Consider the following 23503-nt stretch of genomic DNA (forward strand, 5'->3'; position numbering starts at 1 on the left):
TTCCGTGGTACCCAACAACCAACGCCGGCGCAACTCTGTGTGGGCTACATGAATATCGGATGCTGTACTACTTTGGCTGCGTACCGGTAAAGGAAAGGACGTCTGTCTCTCGCTATGTCCTATGAGCGAGAGAGAGGGGCACCAGATACTACATTTCACAAGCAGCGCGTTTGAGGCCAATTATATATTTGCGTGCACTGCGGTATGAATCCATTCGGGAATTATTTCATAGCCCAGGTTTGGTTTATCAGCTTAATGCGGTTGAGCAAACAAGCCGCGGATAGGTTTTAGTGGAACACTGGATAAAGATAACGGGACTGCAAGAGGATTTTTCAGAAATATAGATGTCTCAAAGTTGTGTTTGTTTGCATGTTGTTATGTGTCAGGGCCTAATAATATTAAACGCCTATTAGCATTTTTCAACACTTTTTAATAGTCAGTGTGAGTGTATGTGTGTGACTGCACTGTGTGACTGTGTGTGTGTGTGTGTGTGTGTGTGTGTGTGTGTGTGTGTGTGCGTGTGCGCGTGTGCGTGCGTGTGTGAGAGAGAGTACTGAATGGCTGCATATCCTATCTACAATTCTACATTGAACAGCTGCGTACTACAGAGTAGACAGTGACTGTGAGAGCCTTCCCAGCGGCCGCTTATGCGTGAGCGGTGAGCAGTTGCGCAGGTGGGTGTGCAATGTGCAGGCAGGCAGGGCAGGGCAGGTGCGTCTCATTTCCATGTCAGGGAAGATTCCCCTCGTTTTCTCGACTAACGCAGCTTGAAACACCTGACATTTAAAGGAGACATATATAGAGCCTTCAGCATGCTGCGTGATATATATGTAGGCTATGTGCACACAACCACTTTGATCATTCTTCTGGATCTTGAAAACCAAGTAATTTCACATGCATGGTCAAAAAAACCATTTCCAGCCAGGATATCAGGCCATGTCTATTTCAAGAGTCTATATGCATACCTCCAACATGAAAGGCAATATTGCCTCTATGATAGCAAAAGTGTGGATAATCATACGCCCTAATGCCCACGTGGTATAGCTACAGGCCTCGGAATGGAGGGCTTTTAGTGTATTCAGTTCTCACTAGCACTTAATCCCTTTCAGTTTGAGACTTCTCCAGTTTACACATGAAGGGCTGAACAGTGTTCAAACCATGTTTAATGTACGCCTCTGTAATGGATCTAATATTGCTTTGAGGAGTCCTCAGCATGGGGTCATCTCATCGCCATGTTGGCTTGTGGTGGGACAATAATATTACCAGAAACTGAGAAACACAGAAATAAAAACCCTGAATAACAGGTCTGTAACTCTGAGAGTGTTGAAATGGAACCAAACGGACCCTTATAATTGCAGGTCCATTTGGTTCCATTTGAACACTCTCAGAGTTACATAATGGGGTCTTTGCAAATAAAACATTTGAGAACCACTATCGTTATGTTGAACATAACTAATGCGCCATAGTGTCATAATAAATCATTGCCATACATATTCTGAAGAAAACCTGGAGATTGACATGCAGTAATTGGATCAAAATAAGAACTTTTAATGGTGTGTGTAAAACAGAAAATCTAAAATTTGCCACAGTCACATTTGTCCATCCTTTAGCCATGCACTGAATGGTAAACCACCAATATTTTATAACCCACTTTGACTTCACCCTTCTTCCTGAGCAGAATAATATGCACACAGGACGCCATTATAGGTTGACTGATCCATCCATGTTATGTCAAACAATAGGATTGATGCAGTGATATACCTGTAATAATTACATAAGAGCCCTGCAGCTGCAGGTCTCAGAGGTTATCATGTGGGGATTATGTAAATCAATGAACTCCCGTGCACATATACACCACAAGAAGATATTATGCGGTATATACGTTCCTCTCCCTTGTGAATTCTTCACAGATCCTAAATGACTGTCTCTCTCTGTGATTTAGAATGTTCTGTGATTTGAGTCAGCACTTTGACTTCTGGTTTCACTTCAGTTTATCGCCATCCGTTGTCGTCAGTGTCACATTAGTAACATAACATTCTATAAATAATGCAGAGAGCATGCAGTATTGAATTCAGTTTTTCTCCTTGAATGCCTGCGATGAGCAGACAAGCCCATCTTGCTTCAGTTTCATTTGGTTCGGTGCAGCATGCAGCATTGATTACAAAGGATAAGACCCCTAGTTGGTGGTTGGTGCACACAGCCATATATACTGTATATACGACTACCATAAAATATGTTCGCCCACCATGCGTTGCATCGATTCATGCTCATTTGAGAGCATGCTATAGGTCTGTGTGACAGTATATGGTGCAGATAAACCTCCCATGTCTTCTATAATCCAACCAACCAAGCACAAAGGGAAACTATTTGTGTTGTGTAATTATCTTTGTTTTTTTGCAGTTATAGGCTAAGCGGTTCACTTTAGGTCTTGCCCCAGCCAAACAGGCATGTTCATTGATCTGCTTGCCAAGAAAATCAAGGTCCTCCAAGAAAGGGCAGCCTTAGTTTCAATATTCAACGATGATTCTGCAAGACTAATTTGTGTTTTTTGTGTTAGTCACAATCATTACAGCCTACAGCTTACCCACTGAATTGAGTTGAACACAAGGGGGCGTAGACTGATAAGTTTGCCTCCCCGTGTCCAGTTGAGCAGCAAAGGTACTGAGGCAATTATGCTACTGACTCTAGTCTAACCTCCATGGTCGTCATGGCTCTATGCTTAAATGTAGGCTATACTAAGATGCACATTTCAAGAAAGACCATATATAGGAGCAAGGAAAAGGCATGCTTTTTTAAAATAAACAATTAACCGAGTGGACAGAGAGAGAGAAGATAAAGATATGTACAAAATGTGTCTCTTCAATAGATTTGAGTGAACAACACCATTGAACGTTCCTGCATGTGCATATAGCAATAAATCCTCCCTTTCACTGGATAAATACTTTTTTAGACAGCCACAGAAAGAATACTAATTTTCTCCAGACCTAGGAATGCGCAGCACTCATTAGCAACAACGCAGTCTGGTGATTGCACCCATATGAATTATAACGGGCTCATTACTATCATGACAACCCATCCTCATCCCCATCAACTCACATGAAGCTATAGGCACGCATACAGACCGCGCGACCGCGCGCGCGCGCGCACACACACACACACACACACACACACACACACACACACACACACACACACACACACACACACACACACACACACACACACACACACACACACACACACACACAGCATAAAAACAAAACACCTGTCTCACTCAGTACAGAAGAAGGTGCATGTATTAACCCCGCCCTTTGCGGGTGTATACGCACGCGTAAAAATAAAAAAGTCGTATTTTAAAGGGCTCTCTTCTAAAAGAGCAATTTAATTGGATTGAGCCATCCCGATATGTAAACGAGCTGTGCATGGCTCCTCCCATGCACCTGATAGGGGAGTATTTACAGACTCTTTACGGCTATAGCCTCTGCACTGTTTCCAAGAGCACTACACGATGACACTTAACTGGACTATGCAATAGGGATTTCCGTCTTTACGCAGGGAACTGTCGCGCCGTGTGGCGACCGTTATATCTTAAAAAAAAAGTTTTGCAAACAAGTAATCCCATTTGTTTTCCAAGATGCCACGCTCGTTTCTTGTCAAGAAACACATAAACTCCGCTAAGAAGCCAAATTATAGTGAGCTGGAATGTCCAACAGGTAAAGTTTTGAGTTCATTGATACAAGTCCTGCTTTTGCTTTACAAACTAACTGCTTTAATGTACACGTTTCTACATGTAAAGACATTGACCAAGACCTCTTCTTTTAATTCTCTCAAAAGTTTGAACCTGTCCTCCTAACTTTAGCAATCTGTGTTTCTCACTCTAGTGATGCAAGCGCAGTCCTTACAACACAACACGTTACGAAAAAACAAACAAAGTTTGACACATTTTATGTTGTTGTCTGTTTCAGTATTCTTTTCACCGTACATCTACAAAGGCCTTCCACTGCCTGTCATCCCACAAGCGGAGATCCTAAGCCCGGTGGCGTACAGCCCCATCACGGTATGGACTACGAGCAATTTGCCGCTCTCTCCGCTACCAAGTGACCTCTCGCCCATCTCTGGATACCCGTCATCGCTCTCCGACACATCATCAAAAGACCTTCACAGCGGCTCTGAAAGCCCGAGGAGCGATGAAGACGAGCAGCTCATCAGCAAGCTAACAGACGCTCATGGAGTGGAAGCGGAGAAATTCCAATGTGGCTTGTGCAACAAGTCCTACTCGACTTATTCTGGACTGCTCAAACACAAACAGCTGCACTGCGAAGCCCAGACGAGGAAATCGTTCAGTTGTAAATATTGCGAAAAGGAGTATGTCAGCCTCGGAGCGCTCAAGATGCACATCAGGACTCACACTTTGCCCTGTGTTTGTAAAATCTGTGGCAAGGCTTTCTCCAGACCATGGTTGCTCCAAGGACACATTAGAACGCACACCGGTAAGTGAGTGAGTGACTGAGAGTGAGTGAGTTGAGTGAGTTAAACCACTTCCAACCAGGCTGTCATCCATATTTTACTAGGCATGTCATTTTCAAACAAATATTCTCAACAATAGTGGAAAATAGCACATCTACAAGCTCACAATGCTTCACACACTGTGTGAGCTTGGTAGATCTGCTATTTTGACTATTCTTGCCATCCTATAATGAAGTATAATTAAGTGGTTATGAGCCAACCTGTAAGCAGATGCCACTGAGGGTGTGTGGGGTGATGAGACACCACTGACTGAGATCTTGTAATTGTGGTTACTGATATAGCCTACTTGAACACCTTTTAACTAAACAATGATACACAATGAATGAAATAGACTTCATAGACTTTCAAATTCATTTGTGACCGTCAAGACAAACCACTGATCTTCAAGTAGGGGCTGCTAACCACTTCACACAAAGCATAATTAGTTGTCCTGTATAAACACTATAGGCAGTGCCTTTTCATACACACAATAGTTATTTTTTTTTTTCACTAATGGAATTACAGAATGACCGGCATGTGCATTTACTTGTCAAAGTGGTACAGAGTAAACAGGCCTTCAGAAGAAGACAATAACTATACTATGAGTTTGGTTATACACAAACCCTAACAGCATTGTTCAAAACCCAGATATCATTGCCATGTGATCACTGACACCTTTCTTTCTTTTTTCTCAATTTGACAGGAGAGAAGCCATTTTCCTGCCCCCACTGCAACAGAGCATTCGCGGACAGGTCCAATCTCAGGGCTCACCTACAGACCCATTCGGATGTGAAAAAGTACCAGTGCAAGAACTGTTCCAAAACCTTCTCCAGAATGTCCCTTCTGCACAAGCATGAGGAATCTGGTTGTTGTGCAGCACACTGACTGAACTGCATGGGATAGTACTGCTTCCACCAGAGACCTCAGTTACTTTCCAAAAACCCTGGAGAGATGTCAGGGAATCACACTAAGGGTTTGTTCCAAAAAAACTCCGGACTTTTTTTTTTCTCTCTCCGAGTGGTGATCTATTTCATGACAAGAGTAAAAAAAAAAAATATAGCTCTGACTGTCACATGCTTCTCATTTCAAGCAGTGTTTTCCGCCACAGCAATCAGTGTTGACTTTCATCATAGCATGTAATCCACCCACCTGTGCTATTCATGCACTTTCTCTTGCATGTTTAGATAACGTGTTGTGTTATACATCTTTCAGAACGTCATCTTGTAACATGTATATGTCTCTCTCCTCGGCGGCTGTGTCATAGGTTATAATGAAATTCTATTTTTGATTTGTAAGAACTACACAAACTGTATCAAATGGTGCAATGTTTAAGTCAGACTAGTCTATAGCACACATCCAAAGGAATATTGAAGCCATTATTGCTTAGGGAACAAGCGCAAAGATGTATTTTTGTGTGGGCGTTTTATAACTTTTGCACAGTCATGAATCAGAAACTATTTGCCAGCACTCAAAAAAGAGCAATATTTTCTCCCCCAAAGTGCCTCAGTTTACTTGGCAGTTATGTATTTTTAAACAATGGTTTGCTTTTATATTTTTATATATTGAATGTAAGTGTGACTGAGATGATTGTATATAAAACGGTGAGAAATGTGATACTGAATGAATGAATTTTGATACTTTGATACCTTCACGTTGATTTTTAAAATAAAAGTAATTTTTTGTATAATTCCTGCTTTCCTGTCTGAGTAATGCCTATATTAAGCTCTTTTGTGCTCTCAATATCACCCGGGATCAATAACTTAATGCGATTAATGTAGCCGCGATTGTCCTCACAGTGAGATCCGGAATGTTGATTTATCGCTGAAAGCGTAATAAATGGACCCCTTAGCGTTTGTTAACACACTTCAGCGTTAAATTATCACTCCGGATTTGACTGGTCATTTTGTACAACAGCATAACTCCTGCTTGGAATGGACTCGTGTCATGGAGGTGTAGAAATGAGGAGTATGACTCAACTCCGAATCAAGGCTGAACCTGTTCCTTGTGAACCTGTCCAGACATCAAACAAACTTGAAATTTAACACATACAGGCCATATTGATCTGCACCCACTTGTTATCCTCTTTGAGGACCCGTGGTGCTTTCTTTGCCCTGAGAGACTGCCACATTTGAATGGAAGAGTTTATCCCTTGTAAATGTCTAAAAATCTAAATATCTATTCTTTACCTAGTAGTTGTTAAATGCTGCTGTTAGAGAAGTTTAAACCAACTAAACTGCAAGCTTTTCAATCACAGCATCCACTGTGGGGAGTGAGGACAGTGACAGTTTCTCGCAACTGTCTTTCTTTCATTATTTCCTTTTTACAAAACCACATTTTCCCATTCGCTTTTGACAACCCTCTTGAATTCTGGGATCCTTGCCATCGCGGATTAAATTGACTTCCTCAGGGTGTTTTCTGTTGTCTATTGTAGCCTGTGCTGTCAACATACAGCGCAACACAGCGAGAACAATCCCTTGAAGGACACAAGCCAAAGTTCAATTCCTTATAACAAACCTCAGGTTCGCACCGATGCCCAGAAGCTGCTGACCTGAAAGACGTGATCTGACAAATAGACACTTGTTTTGCTAGCTGTGAAGGGGGGCTGAACCCCCTCTAGGTATAGCTACTCCTTAGCGTGAGTCATCATCAAGCTATTCCAGGTGCTCCCACCGACTGATGTGATTGGGCCAGGTGGCTGCCGGCGCTTCAGCCTCCCTGGAAAGCAGGTGCAGCCACCGGCGCCAACACGAACCTCGGCTACAATTCCAGGCTGCGTGTTAGGAACCCCCAGACATGATTTAATGTGGAAACATTACAAGCAGCGGGTCCTAATATTCATAAAAGGCAAGTGCCATCAGGGGGACACTCTGAACTCCAGTATTGAAGTGATAGTACACGGCGGAACCCGGCGTGTTCATTTAACTCTGTCAAAATGAGCTCTAATGGGAGGAGAGGGGATGATTCTAACTTTCATACAGTAGTTAATTAACACTCCGGGATTTACTGTACAGCCTTTAGTTTTTTTGTTGTGTATTTATTTACCTCTGCATTAACTAAAACATTTGTCCTTGTGTGATTTACCGTCTTGTAGAAATATAATAATGATAATAATCTACAAATAATACAAATTGCTCTTTCATTGCACTGTTATAGCATTTAACCGATTCTTCACATCACAAAACATGTGAAACAAACACATTTCTCCTTGACATTTAATATTTGATTGAGCTATATTGTGGTGATGGGAGGAGGAGGGTTTGTTATTTTCCTTTTACAGCATATGGCTGTTACAGGATGTGTCGAATACCTTTTGGGAGTGAAAACAGATTAAAAAGCCATTCTGGTGGTGAACAGTAATCACCCAACCGGCAAGATCCAATAGCAGGAATTCAACCAGGAGTTTCTCAGTCTAACATGGAAAAAGGAACTCCTTAATGACTAATAATGTATGCACAGTAAACAAAACAATATGAGCGGCAAGAATTCTTCCTCATTTAATTGACTTTCATGACTAATTACAATGAAATGACGAAAATGTGAAGTGACATTATTATTCTGCGTGCACTGTGCAGTAGGCTCAAATGTTGAATATAACGTCGTAAGACTTCATACACATACGGAAAGAGGATTAGGCATACCCACAATCGCCACACTGCATAATCCAGAGTGTTAGTTTAACTGTCAGAGTGTAAACATTTCAAAGCTGTTTTAGAGAGACCAGAGGGTTAGGAGGTGGCACTTTTTTTTAAATAAAAAGCCGACTGCTGACTTTATGGAGAATGGGGAGTATGACTCCTTTATGACCATCAAGTGGAACAAATGAAATACAGGGCCTCCGAGGCCCTGGCTGAGACACTGCATGATCCACAGCCCTCCTCCCTTATACCCTGGTGCATCAGAATGGAGCTGATTGTGTATTCCTCGTTACACTAACTGCCCGGGGGAATGTTTGCCTGTTTATTGAGCTCCCATATCTTGTTAAAAAGGAGCATTCTCTTTCATTTCCGTTGTCTCCTCTCCTCAAGTGGCCAAGATAGCTATTTAGAATGGTGCACATCTACTCAGCTGAAGGTGTACATTCTAATTCTCCAGATGATACCGCTTGCCTCTAATTGCGCGGCGTCCTTTGCGTGGAGGAGGCAATATATTTATGCGTTGATGAATTTGCTTCATGCCGATCCGCTGTGGCAGAGGGAGCCTTTTGAAGTCGTGCTGAAGGTCATGTTTCCCCCCCCCCCTCCCGTCTTGGTGTCTCATTAGAGTAAAAGGTTAATATACAGGGGGGTAAAATAGTGATGTAAAGGCCTCGACATTGGCTCAACACTGGTGACGATAATCAGACCTGTGTCTTATTAGACGTGTTATAGAAAGAGATATAGAATATAGGTCATAGATGGACCTGGCCGGCATGTCATTTATAAGTGGCGAGGACAAGAGTCGGGTCTGACTGAGACAGACAAGGCTTGTGTTGTCTTGATCAATAGCACCCTGGCCAGTTTGTGTTGCTGCCTTGTCGAGCAGAGGTCAGCTGTCAAAAGATCCTGTGATCATACTTACTTGATTGTATTTCCTCCTTAATGTCCAACTCAAAAAGCCCCATGACCACAGCAGGGAAAGATCAACAACACAGCTCCTTTGTAACTGCGGATCATTTGGAGGATTGAGACATCAACACATGGCATTCCGTTTTATGACGATTATCATTACCACAGTTCAAATCGTCTACTGATGTGAAGACATTACAGTATTAAAGTGTCTATTAAACCGATGGCGTAATAATATTGGACGGATGTTAATGTACAAATCCTTTTCCCCGTGCTTGTGATGGATGGTGCCTCGTCGGGGTAAACAGTTCAAGCTTTCATCGTTTAAATTGAACATTCAAACTTTCCAAGTATGTTTTTCTTTCTCTTTCTATAATTTAAAAGTTTTACCCTAGTGCCCACTTGATGGTGACTGTCAGCAGTTCCATAGCCAAAACAGCCTCTGATCCATCATGAGACTGCCTGAATCACATGCCTCTTAGCCAAATAGAAAAGGAATATAATGTGACTTTCCACACTCTTCTAAATTACATTTTAGCGTTTTGTTGTTTCGTAAAAGAAAATCCTCAATAGTGTCTGATAAATGGAGCCGCTGTTAGAGATAGCGTTATCCTCATGTGAGAGATATGACAAGGTGAACAACATCAGGATGGTCACGATGACACAGGCATTGATTAATTTGGATGACGCCATCTCCCAGCATGCTGTTCAGTTCACTGAACAGCACCTCCATGTTGCCAAACCCCCTCAGGAATAGAGGCCATTCGGGAGGATAATATGTTTGCTTGGCTCTCTCGAACACTCTGTAATAAGGGGGTGGTGGTGGTGGTATAGTGTGGCATGCATGCGTCTGTCTGTGTGTCTGTGTGTGTGTGTGTGTGTGTGTGTGTGTGTGTGTCTGTGTGTGTGTGTGTGTGTGTGTGAGTGTGTGTGTGTGTGTGTGTGTGCGAGCGTGCGTGCGTGTACGAGTTATGTGGAAGAAACCTCAAAGTAGGAGCCTAATAGATATAATAGAGTCCAGCCAAATAAAGAAGTGGCGCAACAGAACCTCTAATTATTTTGAGTCGATAAATGCTTACTTTACCTAATTACAGCACACAGGGGTGTTTGTTCTGTAGGGTCTTCTAAAGGGGACTCGATTTACACTGTGGCAAAACATCCATATATTGTATTATCTTCATTGAATGATCACTTCTGGAGCTCTGTATTTAAAGATGGAGTGCCGTGATTTAACATGGTCATCAGGTAGTATTCTTATATGGAAAGGAGGACGTTTAAAAAAAAGAAAGTGTATCTGTTAAAATGTCGTTTTTTATGTGGACACGCCCACCAGTTCATTAAGTATGCCTGGTTTGCCTGGTGGGTGGTGATGGGTGTTGATCCACCTGAACTGAAGCCGCACCCACAGCTGTTGTTGTATGATAAAGGGGGAGGGGTTAGGGGAGGGGATGATATTATGATGTCACTATATCACTTTTTTTTCCATTTTTCCACTGTCAAGGTTTCAGCCTCCAGGAAGAAATCATCTATACAAAGGGAAGACAACATTGCACATAGCAACCACACCAAGAGGAAACATTGGCAAAAACAAAACAAAAATCACGGCACTCCATCTTTAACACAAGTTAACTCATAATCGATCGCCCTCCACAGCAGAACCATGTGTGTACAACTGGACATATGCCAGTTCCGGGCTAAAAAAGGCACACTTACCAGCTGTTGACAGCTGTGGCAGCATCACTTCACATCCAAATAGGCAAAATAAACTAAGAAATTATGGCCCTATGATGTCTCCATATTAATGTAAATATGTGAAATATTTTGTATACAAACTCAAATTTATTTAACTTTGAACTGAGTGTTAAAAAAACCAAAACACTTTCAGTTTTGTATTCCGTTTGTTTCCTGAGGAGGAAAGATTGCAAGCCAGTCTCTTTCTGCGTTCACCTGTTTTCGATGCATTCCATTAGGCAATATTATTTTGACTGGTAAACATTCTCTCTCAGTGCCCAGAGCTCCGGTGATACACGGTAGCAATAATGTACGAGAGTGCGAGAGCACTCCTAGGAGGCCAGCAGACTGAGCCAGTGACCTAATTATGATGAATCAGAGAGCTAGGAGGAGATGTCTGGCCACCGGCCGACTCTAAGTGGAGTTTCACTCCACGGCAACAGGGTGAGTGGCCTCAGCGAGGACAGCAACATATCAGAGCAACAATATGTACTCATCAGCACTGCTGTGAGCCACCAATCACCTAGGAAGTCACATTGAAATATAAATCAGACCCGTTTGAACTGAGTGGTGCTGTTGGGCTGTCGGACTATTGGTTGTCAGACTGACAAATGCGGGGTGCATGCGTTTGGTCCGACGTACTAGCAGTCTGACAGGCATTAGTCCGACACCCTACCCAAAACCAAACCCTATAAAACTAACCTCACAGGAAGCCACTGGTTAGTTTTAACCTGCCACGCATGTCGGGGACCCATGGGTTAGTTTTAACCTGCCACGGGTGACTTTTAACCGGCCACGGGTTAGTTGCAACCGGCCACACAGTGTTGTTGGACTAATGCCTGGCTGGCGGACTGTTAATATGTCTAACCAACGTATGCACCCCGGACTATTAGCTCTCGGGCGGTTGGTTGTCGGACTATTGGAATAATGGGACTGTTGGTCGTCGTACTATTGGTTGTCGGACAATTGGTTGTCGGTGCTACACCGTAGTCTGTGCTGCACCGTGCTCTGTGCTGGTGTTACACTAAAAACTCAGCTTCCCATCATGCACCTGTGCACTGCACAGTGTGAAGCTCAACAGCGCCACTTTGTCACCTGTTGGTACTCTAAACAGACAGACAAAGGGACACGCACATTGCTGTTCCTTGGAGTGGCGCCGCACCACTCGAAAATAAAGTGAGAGTGACTGCTGAATTGTTTTTAAATTGCGATGTTGCAGATGGTGAGTGATTCATAACTGTTGAGGTGGGGTTCTGAATTATGATTACAAAAAAAGACAGAGGAACTTGTGTTAGCTGTGAGAAAAACAAATGACTGGATCAAAACAGTGCAACATTCTCTCAGGAATTATGCTCCTCTCCCAGGTATACGGACATCAAAGAGCAGCTGTTCGGGACTGGCGTATTATCGCATGACCTCTCTTAACTTACGGGTGAAATGGAATACTGTGTGGGCTTGAGAATTGCCTGCCCTGTAGATCAGCATCAACAACATTAGACCTCTGTCTGGGATCAGGTGCCTTCAGCGTCAGATCAGGACATTGGGCCTGTTAAACCCTGGACTTTGCATTTCCTTTAATTGCAACAGTTAGTCCCTCATGGCCTCCAGACAAGCCATGCTATATCAGTAGAATGCAGGGCCTGCATGGGCATCACTGGAGATGCTTTGGACTTTTCCCGTCTGTGTGTCTAGTCGTTATCTGTTCATCAGCAGAGGGAAAAGGTGAGCACAGAGTGCAAACAAAAGGTGCTTGAATAAACTAGCTCCCAGCCACATTATTCAGACTCTGGGCATTGTGCTCAGCAGACAAGCCCCGACAGGACATGGATCTCCGGAGCAGCTTCTCTGAGGTTGGGTATAGGACCTACTGTGCTTAACAAGACTCCCATGGGAAGCGAAGATGATTCGACCGTTACAGTGGTTTTATTCAGTCAAGGATGGGCCCGTTCTTGTGCAGCATATCACAGAACGTACAGCAATTGTCACCGTCTGTTAGAACTATGCAACTTGTATACATTACATACATTATTTCACGTGCATTATGAAATACCATATGCACGCTCAACAAAAGTGCATGGACGTCACAGAGAACCTTTGCAGTTATGAGTCAATGAAAACAAATGGTTCACAGGACTCGAATTGTATTCCTGTGATTACTGGAAGAGCACCGATACAGCATATGTCTGGAATAATATGCAACAGAAATGTCCACTGTGAATACTCGTGGAACGGCATGTTTTTATTTACGCGGAGCGGCTCTCCTAATTGCCATTTCCCTGTCTTTCGAGAAGAGTGAGACGCATTGCAAAGCGCTCTAAGATTTCAAAGATAACAATCCAAAGTAGCTGAATATTTGCACTCTATGGGGTAATATATTGCAATTATGATTCTTATAAACAGTGCATCAATATCGCAATGCCCCCTCTGAGAAACGGATTGTTTGTCTTTCCAGCGAGCGGTCGCAGTCCTCACCGCCATAAATAACTTCTGTCATTGTTGCATTCCTCTGCTTACACCACAGCCCTTTGAGTAGTTTCAGAGACTGCCTGGTCTGCACCAATGCTCTCATTCCACCGCACTGATCACAGGAGTCCCCCATCCAGCTGTGCGGTGAGCCTGCTGATAAAGAAACACCACTGCTGATAAGAGCTGGAGACGACACCGACTGATGTGGTATAAGCGAGACTTTAAAAGGCAACGTGCACCATTTGGGATGTATTAGGAGAGATGGTGCTAATGGCATTGCAGATTAACGCAAATTTGGGCCTCGGTGACTAAAGCGACTGCCGCATCACTTTTTTTGGCTTAAGCTTGTTTTGAAGATGGCGTTCGATACGAGACGTGATTTCACCCCCTATATATAATGCCACCCCGTGGGAATAGCAGCACAGAAGGCACTATATCCACTGGGGGGGCCGGGGCCCCACTGGGGGGGGGGGGGCCCTCCGGGAGAGACACGTCATCAGGCCCGCAGCAGCGGGGCTACATGCCACAGGCAGCTGGAATGTTCCACCGAGATGACAGAGGGAGTGTCCGACAAGAGAGGGCACACAGGACACGGCGCCCCACCCCCACCATCCCTATACTCCTTCTCATCTCGCCCCCTTCCCTCTCTCTCCTTCCACCACCTCCCCATCAACATGCCTTCTCGTTGAACCCCCCCCCCCCCCCCCCTCTACTAATCCCCTGGTCCTTGCTATCTGGTCAGGCCCAGACAAATGGCAGGGGGTGGTGAGGGGGGGGGGCTGGCCAGTAGTGAAGAAGAAGCAGCAGGTGCTGTGCTGTCAAAAGGCACTTCACACCTCCACTCTCTCACACTGCCACACCACCCAGCCCAGCCCGGCCCCAGCCCGGCCCGTCGTTCCATATCCACCCTCTCACCGCGGGAGGAGAATGAGGGACTCTCCAGGGCCATTTCTTGTTATCAGCACGCAGCCAGCTTTGAAGTGAGCACCGAGCCAGAATCTGGACTGTGTTTACTTGAAGGCGTCCCCCCTCGTGGTGTGTCAGCCTGAGGTAATTACAGCCAGAATGAGTAGCCCTGTCCGTGATGACATGGCTGGTGGTGGTAGGTGCAGGGAGAAGCCGCCAGGGCCCTGAGCGCTGAGTGCATCAACGTCTGGAGCGTCTCTTACTCACTAGGATGTGGTGTAGACATTTAGACAAGGGAGATCCCATGTGTAGGTGGTGTGGGGGGTGGGGGGTGCTTGCATGGACAAGATTCGTACAAAAGGGATGCACAACTGTGGCTAAAGATGGCTTTCAAAGCATTGTTATCGTAAAGTGCAGGCCTGTTGTACTTTTTCTCTGCAGGGTGTCTGATAAAACCTTTTGAGGCATAGAAGTATGCTGGGATGTACTGTAGCCTTGTGAGATAGGTAACAAATGAGAATAAAGTAATGCCTTCCGTTTCAACTGAATCTGGGTTTGTGAATATACCATGATTTAGGACATGAAGTATAGGACCTTATTTACACTTTGTGGTTTTTAAACTTTGATTATAACTTACTGGAAAAGGATATATCCTTCACAGCTACAACTTGTAGCTGTGTGAAGGATTTATATCCTTTTTCTTATAGGTTACTTTAGTGTGACAAAGATCACCCTTTAGGCACAGTATAGTTACAGTAAGTGTTAGCTGTCCATCACAACGCACATTAATCTAAGTGTGTAATCTGAGTCTGAAGCTTCGCATTTCTTATTATATTACAGCCTTTGTAATTACTCTGCAAAAAATGGAAATAAAAGGGATTGAAAATAAAGCTTATTCTAATTTCTATCCAATGCATTCTACAAAAGAAAACAACAGATCCCACCATGCACAACAACACCAGTGAGGGTTTGATAATGAGATTTCCCTCGCGCTGCTCCATTCAGAAGCCAAAACATTGCTTTTGTTGTAGCTCAAGGAATGCCAATGAAGTGTAGCCTTCAAACTAAAAATATATACACATATCCAAAGAATGCCCGGGCTGAATATCATGACGCCCATTGTACTGTACGATCTTCTAGCTCAGTGCTACTCAACCCGCGGCCCGTGGGCCGCACGTGGCCCCCTGCTTGATGTATCTGCGGTCCGTCATGGTCACACCAATAAAGATATAATTTGTTATTTTCATTGTTTTGAACAAGATTGTAGGTATAGTATTGTTTGTGATATGGCGATATGGCCTGATGTCAGTCTCTTCCCATTTTGTGAATGAAGACTGAAGATTTTGTAACTTAATCATTAATCACAATGTTTTTGTTCATTGAGGTTTGGCCGTATATAGATGGAAATGTGGCTTTTTACTGTACGTGTGTTTCCTTGACTTTTAGACTAGGCGTGTAGTCTCTGTTACAAAATGAATTTGTAAACATTTCAAAAATAATACTGATTTTTTTTTTAGCTATTGCGACCCTTTGGACTTTTGCTGAGTGTCCCCCTGAGCCATCTTAAGTTGAAGTAGCCCTGCGAAAAATAAAATAAAAAGTTGATGACGTCAAAGAGGTCAAATATAAGGAGGTCAGTAGACTTTGTGAGAGCCTAGACAATGTTGCATGGACTCTGTAATCTGGAGTGAAGGCTCAAGAATCACATTGCAAAAACATTGCAGATAGCCCCCTGAAGCCCAGTTGCTAAAGGCAGATGTGTATACCAGTATATGTGCATTTTGTAAAGTATATTTTAATCCCATGCATCGTTTGACCTCATAATGGAGTGATATATTAAGCACGTCGCATGTGCAGTTAAAGACTTTTATATTTCTATTACTCTGCACTGCAGGGGCAGGGATGACATCTGAGAAACCCAGGCACGTCAAGGAAACTTGTCTTTGTCATTTCGCTTTTTAATGGGCTATAGTAAACTTTGACTGCCGCCCAAATTCAATAGATGTTCTCTCTCATGAGAGAATAATGGCCTGTCTACTTTACACAACGATTTTTTGTTACTGTACTTACAGTACATGGATAACGAGTTCACTACATTTTATGAAAAGGGTTCAATTCTCTTGACAAATTCTATAATTTATTGCGTCGTGAACGGTCCGGGGTGTGACGGACGACGGCGCTTTAGCAGAGCTTGTTAAAAGAGACAAGTGAGAAAGGCAATATTCAGTGATTTGGGAGGATCTTCAAAGTCTATCAGGAATCAGATAACGCTTCTGTTGTTTTCATTAGTGACTGCAGTGCCTCTGCTTTTATCTCTCAACACAACTGCTGAGCTTGCCTTATCACGTGCAGCACAGCCTGGAATTCCAACCTCTGATAAATCGTCTCACTCTCAGATATACCTTTGGTTTACGCTGTAGCAGAGAGTGTTTGAACCAAACATGGAGTATTAAATATTTAACAAGCCCAGAGCTATGTGTGCATGGCAGCACACAGCTCACCCAGTGGTGGAAACTAACTAAAGTACATGTACTTAAGTACTGCTACAGTACAATTTTTACATAATTATTTGTACTTTTACTCTCTCTTCCCCCCCCCCCCCGTTACATTCCAGAGGCAAATATTGTACTTGTACTAGACTACAATTAGTTGACAACTTGTAGATTTGGATTATTATTACAAAACACATACATTAACCACTTCGGCCCTACGGTATATATATACAATTCGGCCATATTTGAAATTGGCCGATCTACAAGCTCACATTTTCAAAAAAAAAATTTAGACATTTGAAAACATGAAATGGGACTTTCGGCATAATTAGTACCTTCTACATTTTGATACCAATACTTTTGTACTTTTACTCGAGTACATTTTGAATATGGGGACCTTTACTTCTATATTCTAGTATTGGTACTTTTACTTCCACTGCACTGAGCTCACCTGTGATTCACTGAAGTTGTGCTGTGAGAAAAGAATGTTGCTGACCAGTTCGATTTTGATGAAGCAGCACTGTAAACCCCCCCCCCCCCCCATCCCCCCACACATTTTATTCATTATGATTTATTCCTTTTATGTATCATAGTAAAGACAACTAAACCTGACATGAAGCTTAAAGAGACACAACTTTAGAGCAAGGTAAATCTCCCGCTGCATGCCTCGATGCCAAAAGAAAAGCAGAGGGCGGCGATGGCCGACCTCGTCCTTCTCTGCTGTTGGTCTGTGGGTTTTGGGCCAGGGACAGGAACTCCCTGTACAGACACTGTGTCTGCGATTGCTGAAAACCAGCTCCACAGAAGAACGCTTTGTTCACTGCCACCAAGGAAAACCCTAGACAACAAAAACACACACATTCTGGAAAAATGAACACTTGAGAAGGGGGTCGTTTCTGCTCAGAGAAAGTCGTGCTTTTTTGGGTTTCCGCGGTAAATAATATTCCCCTGCAGAAAAGCCTGTCATGAATCTTTAGAAATATGCCTTCCAGATAGCAAAGAGGCCTGTTGTTAATAAACCGCTTATCCAAATTCACAAGGGGTGAAAGGTTGTGATGTCATGCTTTCTAAATCGTAACGTGGAGGGAAAGAAAAGACCACATAACCACATGATGACCCAAGATTTAAATACTTAAAATATGGAGGGGGCTGGTTACGCCTGGAGGGGAAAACCACATGAGGTTCATAATTCATGAGAAGCTAAATGTTTTGGATATCATATCAATGGTTGTATCACATGTGTGATGATAGATTAGTGCTAAGATCAAATATACATTGTTGTTATTTGCTTTGTATAGCTGACATTATTATTGCATATAATTTGACTAAACTAAAAGTACATAACATTACAGTTTCCACTTTTGTAACAAAACAAGCTCAACCCATGTTAAAATCTATTTACATATCAGCTGTTATATTTAAGCATGTAGCCTACTATAATACTGTTCGTTTTACAGTGCTAGTGTTTTCCCACATGGCAAAATCCTCAATGCAGTGTGTCAAAAAAGACCTATAAGGTCTATTTTCACGCTCTGAGTTAAATTTGCATTGAGGATTTTGCGCCTATACATTCAATAAAACTTAACGCTACCAAAACATGTGTCAGTCCAAAAGATGAGTTATCCAATTATGTGCATTGATGCATTCCCTGTGAAGCTGGAACATTGCTTGTGACCTTTTTTTTCTCTCGATAGAAATGAATTTTTCATTCCCCCAGGCTAAACAAAATCTCCTAGTACTCCACCCTGTTCCCCGTGACGGAGTGAGTCACACTGGGAGAGTCAAATAAAGCTTACATTATTACCGACAGATGAGCCGTTTTGAAAACGACCGTGCACCGATGCGTCACAATGCAGTAGTTGAGTATTGACATGTCCAAGGGGGATTGGAATATCTCGGGATGATTGGGACTAGATGGCCTCCGTGTGTCTCCGAGCAGGTTATCCCTCCCCGCAGCAAGCTGCCACGCGCCTCTTTGCACCTGATTGTCTCATCGCCACATTCCAGGCGAGAGGGCCTCGACATGCCGGGACAGAGCGCCCAGACACTGATACACTTGTTCAGCGAGCCAGCCGCAGGTGTAGCTGCCCTCTTTTTCTCCAGTGTGCTCCCAGAGGTACTAAAGCGTCATGGAGGAGCAATGTTAATCTTGGGGAAGGCAGCAGGAAAAATCAATGACAAATGACCTTTCCTCTCCATAGAGCACAGTGGAAAAAGAATGACCGAGTGGGGTTCGTCCCGCCACGATAATGGCTTATATTCCTATCCATCATTTGAGATTGATTGAGCGTATAAGAGACAATGAAATAATACATCTCGCGGCGTCGTGTGTAAGCAATGCTGGAGCATGTGATGGCACTAAAAATAGAATCCTTCAATGTACACACAGTACAGAACCCAATCTAATAGCCAGGGCATGAGGCAGAGCTGCATATATGAACCCACTGAATAAGGCATATACGACAGTATAGAGAGGAGCCTGACATTAGATTGAATGCGAGACACTGCATTATGTTCTGCCTCAGAGACTGAACTTCATCCTGGCCCCTTAAAACGACGGAGAAGGCTTTCATTTCATCAGCTTCCATTCAAACAGAAATTAGAATAACTCTCTCTGGCCATCAATACATAACCCTCAGTCATATACGCATGCAACGCATATACTGGATATATATATATATATATATATATACGTGCTTGGCTTTCATATGCATATACCTTCTATATTTAGTATGCCCGAGTGGATTGATTCTCTTACAGTAGCGGATGATCAGCCACTGAAGGGCGTAAATCACGGGAACTAGAGCATTTGATGAGGTAATTGGCAGCAGATGCACAGGAAGATGAAGATAAAGGAAGAGGAATGCAAAATAATATGTGTTTGGGCACGCAGCGGAGGGCTGTCATGAGCAGCGAGGGACCCCGTTACGCTTTGACTTCCCCCGCCATATCGGATCCGCCGATCCTAAAGTGTTTTCACTTGACAGCGGTCCAGGCGGGTTTGCGCGAATCGCCAACGCAACAGAGGGGGGGGGGGATGCTTCTCTTTGAGACGCGGCTTTTTCCCCTCTGAAAGGCTGCCATTGATTCAAGTTTGTAATCCCCACCTGATCATGGTGGCCTATACATACAGGGAGGCCCAATTGAAGAAAATGAATTGGATATGCTAATAAACTGCGCACGAATATATATAGGGAGAAGGTGGAGACGAGAAAGCCCATTATAATCGGCTATCCCTCATTCAGCTGGGGTTGCCTAATAGTGGTTGGTTTCCTAATAGTCAAACCAATACGGCCGCTGGAAGCAATCCAACAGCCCCTTTTTCCAGGGGCAGCGCCGTGCATCCCGTCGTCCCGGTCCAAAGACAACCGCAATGAAAACGTCTAAAAAGAGGTCAAGAAGACTCTTTTTCTTCTCCCTCCTTAAAGCCCGGCTTGACAATAGGACACGGAGAACAACAAGCAGGGACTGAGTAAGAGGAGTCAGGCAGGGGGGTGGGGGGGAATGCAGGCCGGAACCTGCACACCGGCATTAAGTTATGCCTTTGTATGGCAAAAAGGCACTTGCCTGTGGCAGGTGCGGGGAGCAGACGTGACTCTGCAGTGCAGAGGTGTTTTCTATTGAGAGGTACGACTACGTACCCAACCTGCTGCATTGTCAGGACAAGTCGGCGGCTCAGTCACCCTCCTCCCTTGTTCCCGAGAAGAAGAAGAAGAAGAAGAAGAAGGAAGGGAAAGAAGAAAAAAGAAAGAAGAAAAATCCCAGGGCTTTGCCCATAAAATTATGGGATTGTTTTGGTACTTGTCATAGAGGCTAATACAGAGAATAAACACACCATAACAGTAATTACTGTTCTGCTAGGACAGCCTCTTTTATCTCTCCACCTTGAAAACAAAACGACCAAACTAAAAATGTTTACCCAGAGTAAAATGAGGCCATATACAGTATAGTACAGTGGACAGGATAGCGCTCAATACAGTGGAGGTCATTATCAAAATGTCAGAATGTTAGTTTTTATGGGGGCAGCCCTATAGAAGTTGAGTTTAAAGGGAACATAATATGATAATATGATAATGCTGATGAGGCTAGTGTGCAGCGGGGTTATTTTCAGAAACGTGGCTGTTGTTGCAGCCATGCAGGTCCACAGCTGGGACTTCATATCCCCCTGTGTTTATTAACCCATTTAGGCCCGACGTCGAAATTAAAAACAAAAGTTCTCTAAATCATGACAATTTTCTGAAAAACCCCATGTTTCTATATGAGTGGTTCTCAATATTTCACGTCAAGAACCCCAAGAATTATATGTAATTGGCCGCCGACCCCCATCTGAAAATATGTTGTTCCAGGGACACCCCCCCCCCCCCCCCCGAAGCAAAAATTTGAGTTAAAAACGCTCACCGCTCAAAACGCTCAACGCTATATCATGAATACACATTCAAAGATTTGAACTACTACATTTTCACTATTTTTCAAAAAAATAGCTGATCTACAAGCTCGTAGCGTGGCAACGAGTGCCGCGCTACAAGCTTGTAGATCTGCTATTTTTCAATAGCTAAAGTATAACATCGTGCTTTAAAACACCGAAAAGGGGTCCCCGCCCCGGAATAAGTTAAACCTGTGGTGTGCAATTCAGCCTTGAATAGCACGCTATAGCTTCTCCAGCGTGTAATGATGGACTGATTAGAACGGTGTGGTGGTGGTGCTGTGGTCGAAAGGCACCTGTAGATGATGATGATGATGATGCAGTACTGTAAACCTCAGGGCAATGTAAGCATTCATGTCTGGTCACGCCGGTAGGCATTCTTGTAATCACAGTTTGACAGTAATCATCTGCAAGCATGCGCACACACGCGTGCGCACACGCACACGCATACACGCACTCGCACAAAATGTGAGGTATGTACTAAAGAATCTTCTGAAGTACACATGATTCACTTAGTCAAAATCTTGTCATGTTTTAGTAGCAATAGCTACCCAGTAATTTACTGCCAGGTTCAGCGATGGTCCATGCATGCTAACTTATACGGTATGTATTTGGACATACCGCGCGAGATACGGCTACTTTGGCATGGAGGTGTTTCAAGTGGGGCTTGTGAGAAAGAATTCCATGTTGGAATGCTTTACGTTTTTGATCTAAACTATGAAATGTAAGAAGAACCAGAAACCTGTTTCAGCCTGTGATGTTTAAAATCGGAGTTAGATGAAATGGAAGATTTGTAGCCCTCATGCTGGTTTGGAAATACAGAGATCAAGTCATCACCGAACAAGATGAATGAACTATAACATTTTTCTATCTTTCTAGGCTGAACAGTGGAATTAAACCATTAGGTAATTTAAAAATGTGTATATATATATATATATATATATACATACATACATATATATAATGTATATGATTATAATTATATATAGAATATAATTTAGGTAATATTTACAGATATATCTCTGCTGTCCGGAGGAAACCTCATAACTCCAAAATGTTCATTTTTCAGGAAATAAAAATATACGTTTTTAAGGAAAAGAAATTAAACGATGCAATACTGCCTCATCAAAGTTGGTGTTGTGACTTTAGATATCGTCAATTACTTGCATGAGAAGGAGAGAGGTGGTGGAGTTTGCCGTTTTAGCAGACAGTTTGAGGGTCCAATGGAGTTAAGAGGTTTTGTCCAATGCAGTTTTTTTACTACTTTCCATTGGTTCAATATTTTCGAAACAACACACAGACGTAAAGGGTGTTCAATAGCACTGATTTATGGTTAAAACCTCTAATGATGAATGACAATGATAATCTGTAATGGTGACACACACACACACACACACACACACACACACACACACACACACACACACACACACACACACACACACACACACAACACACACACACACACACTTGGAGTGGACTCTTGAACGTACCAAGGTTTCAACAATGAATGCAGAGCCAGAAAACGGATCTGTCTTCCTTCCTCTGTTTGCTTTGCCTCAGTGAGTCGCGGCTCCACCAACCAGCATGGTGGTGTCAGAATAGATTAGCGCCGTGGTCCATATCTCCCAGGCTGCACCAAATAAAATCCTCTTAGAAAGCAGGAGATGTCACTCAATCTCCCTAGTAGGACATGTACAGTACCTGCATGGCACACACCGATATGTACACTGCACAATCAGGAGGTTTGAACCATGTCTGCTTAGGCTGTAAATGGTATTTAACAAAGTGTAACAATGATACTTGTCTTGCCTTCCTATAGGGAATGTTTTGCCATTTGCAATTACAATTTTCAATTTGTCATTTCCGCTGTAATGCATCATTGCAACACAGCTGATAGGCATTATGGTGCATGCTGATTTCCACTGAGGCACTATAAGCAAGTACTCGACGGTATACACACGCAGACGTAGACTCCCAAAATGAAATAAGACAACTAGTTACATCTAGTTTAGAAGTGCTACCAGAAGCAGGTCTGGCGAATTAATGTGTGGTCTTGAAGAAGACAGGTTTGACTAGCTCTTATCTTTCAGACATCTCCATGTAGCCTCCAGCTCCCTGGCATTTTATAATCACAGCCTATGGCCACGAATAGGGGGATGGCTTATTTTCAAAAGCAACAAGGAGTTTTCAATCTGTGTAACTAAGAAAACAACAGGAACTTCCGCTGTGAAGGGCCTAAAGGCAAAGGTTAAGAGTTCATGGTTCATGGTTTGCCATACCAATATCCCTATGAATAACATTTGTTTGTTCGATCATTTTAATGTCACAATTGTTTTGTGGATGTTCAAAAAACATCACTGTGAAATATGTATACAGATATATTCTGAACTTTGGAAATATTCTCCAACAATTTTAGCCCCTTAAAACATATT

The 23503-nt window shown here is 43.2% G+C and overlaps 1 protein-coding gene across 1 annotated transcript in view; it reads left to right on the forward strand.

Annotated features, from left to right (window-relative positions):
* Nucleotides 1–3501: 3501 nt before the first annotated feature.
* snai2 (snail family zinc finger 2) overlaps nucleotides 3502–23503 on the forward strand; it is a 34502-nt gene continuing 14500 nt past the window's right edge. Inside the window, exons 1-3 of the mRNA XM_083782120.1 lie at nucleotides 3502–3713; nucleotides 3966–4490; nucleotides 5210–6187. Coding sequence (XP_083638246.1) covers nucleotides 3635–3713; nucleotides 3966–4490; nucleotides 5210–5391 — 786 coding nt within the window. The 5' untranslated portion in view covers nucleotides 3502–3634 and the 3' untranslated portion in view covers nucleotides 5392–6187. The remainder of the gene's footprint in view (nucleotides 3714–3965; nucleotides 4491–5209; nucleotides 6188–23503) is intronic.

The sequence above is a fragment of the Protomyctophum parallelum genome (genome assembly GCF_964188405.1).
Source record: "Protomyctophum parallelum genome assembly, chromosome: 14".
Lineage (NCBI taxonomy): Eukaryota > Metazoa > Chordata > Actinopteri > Myctophiformes > Myctophidae > Protomyctophum > Protomyctophum parallelum.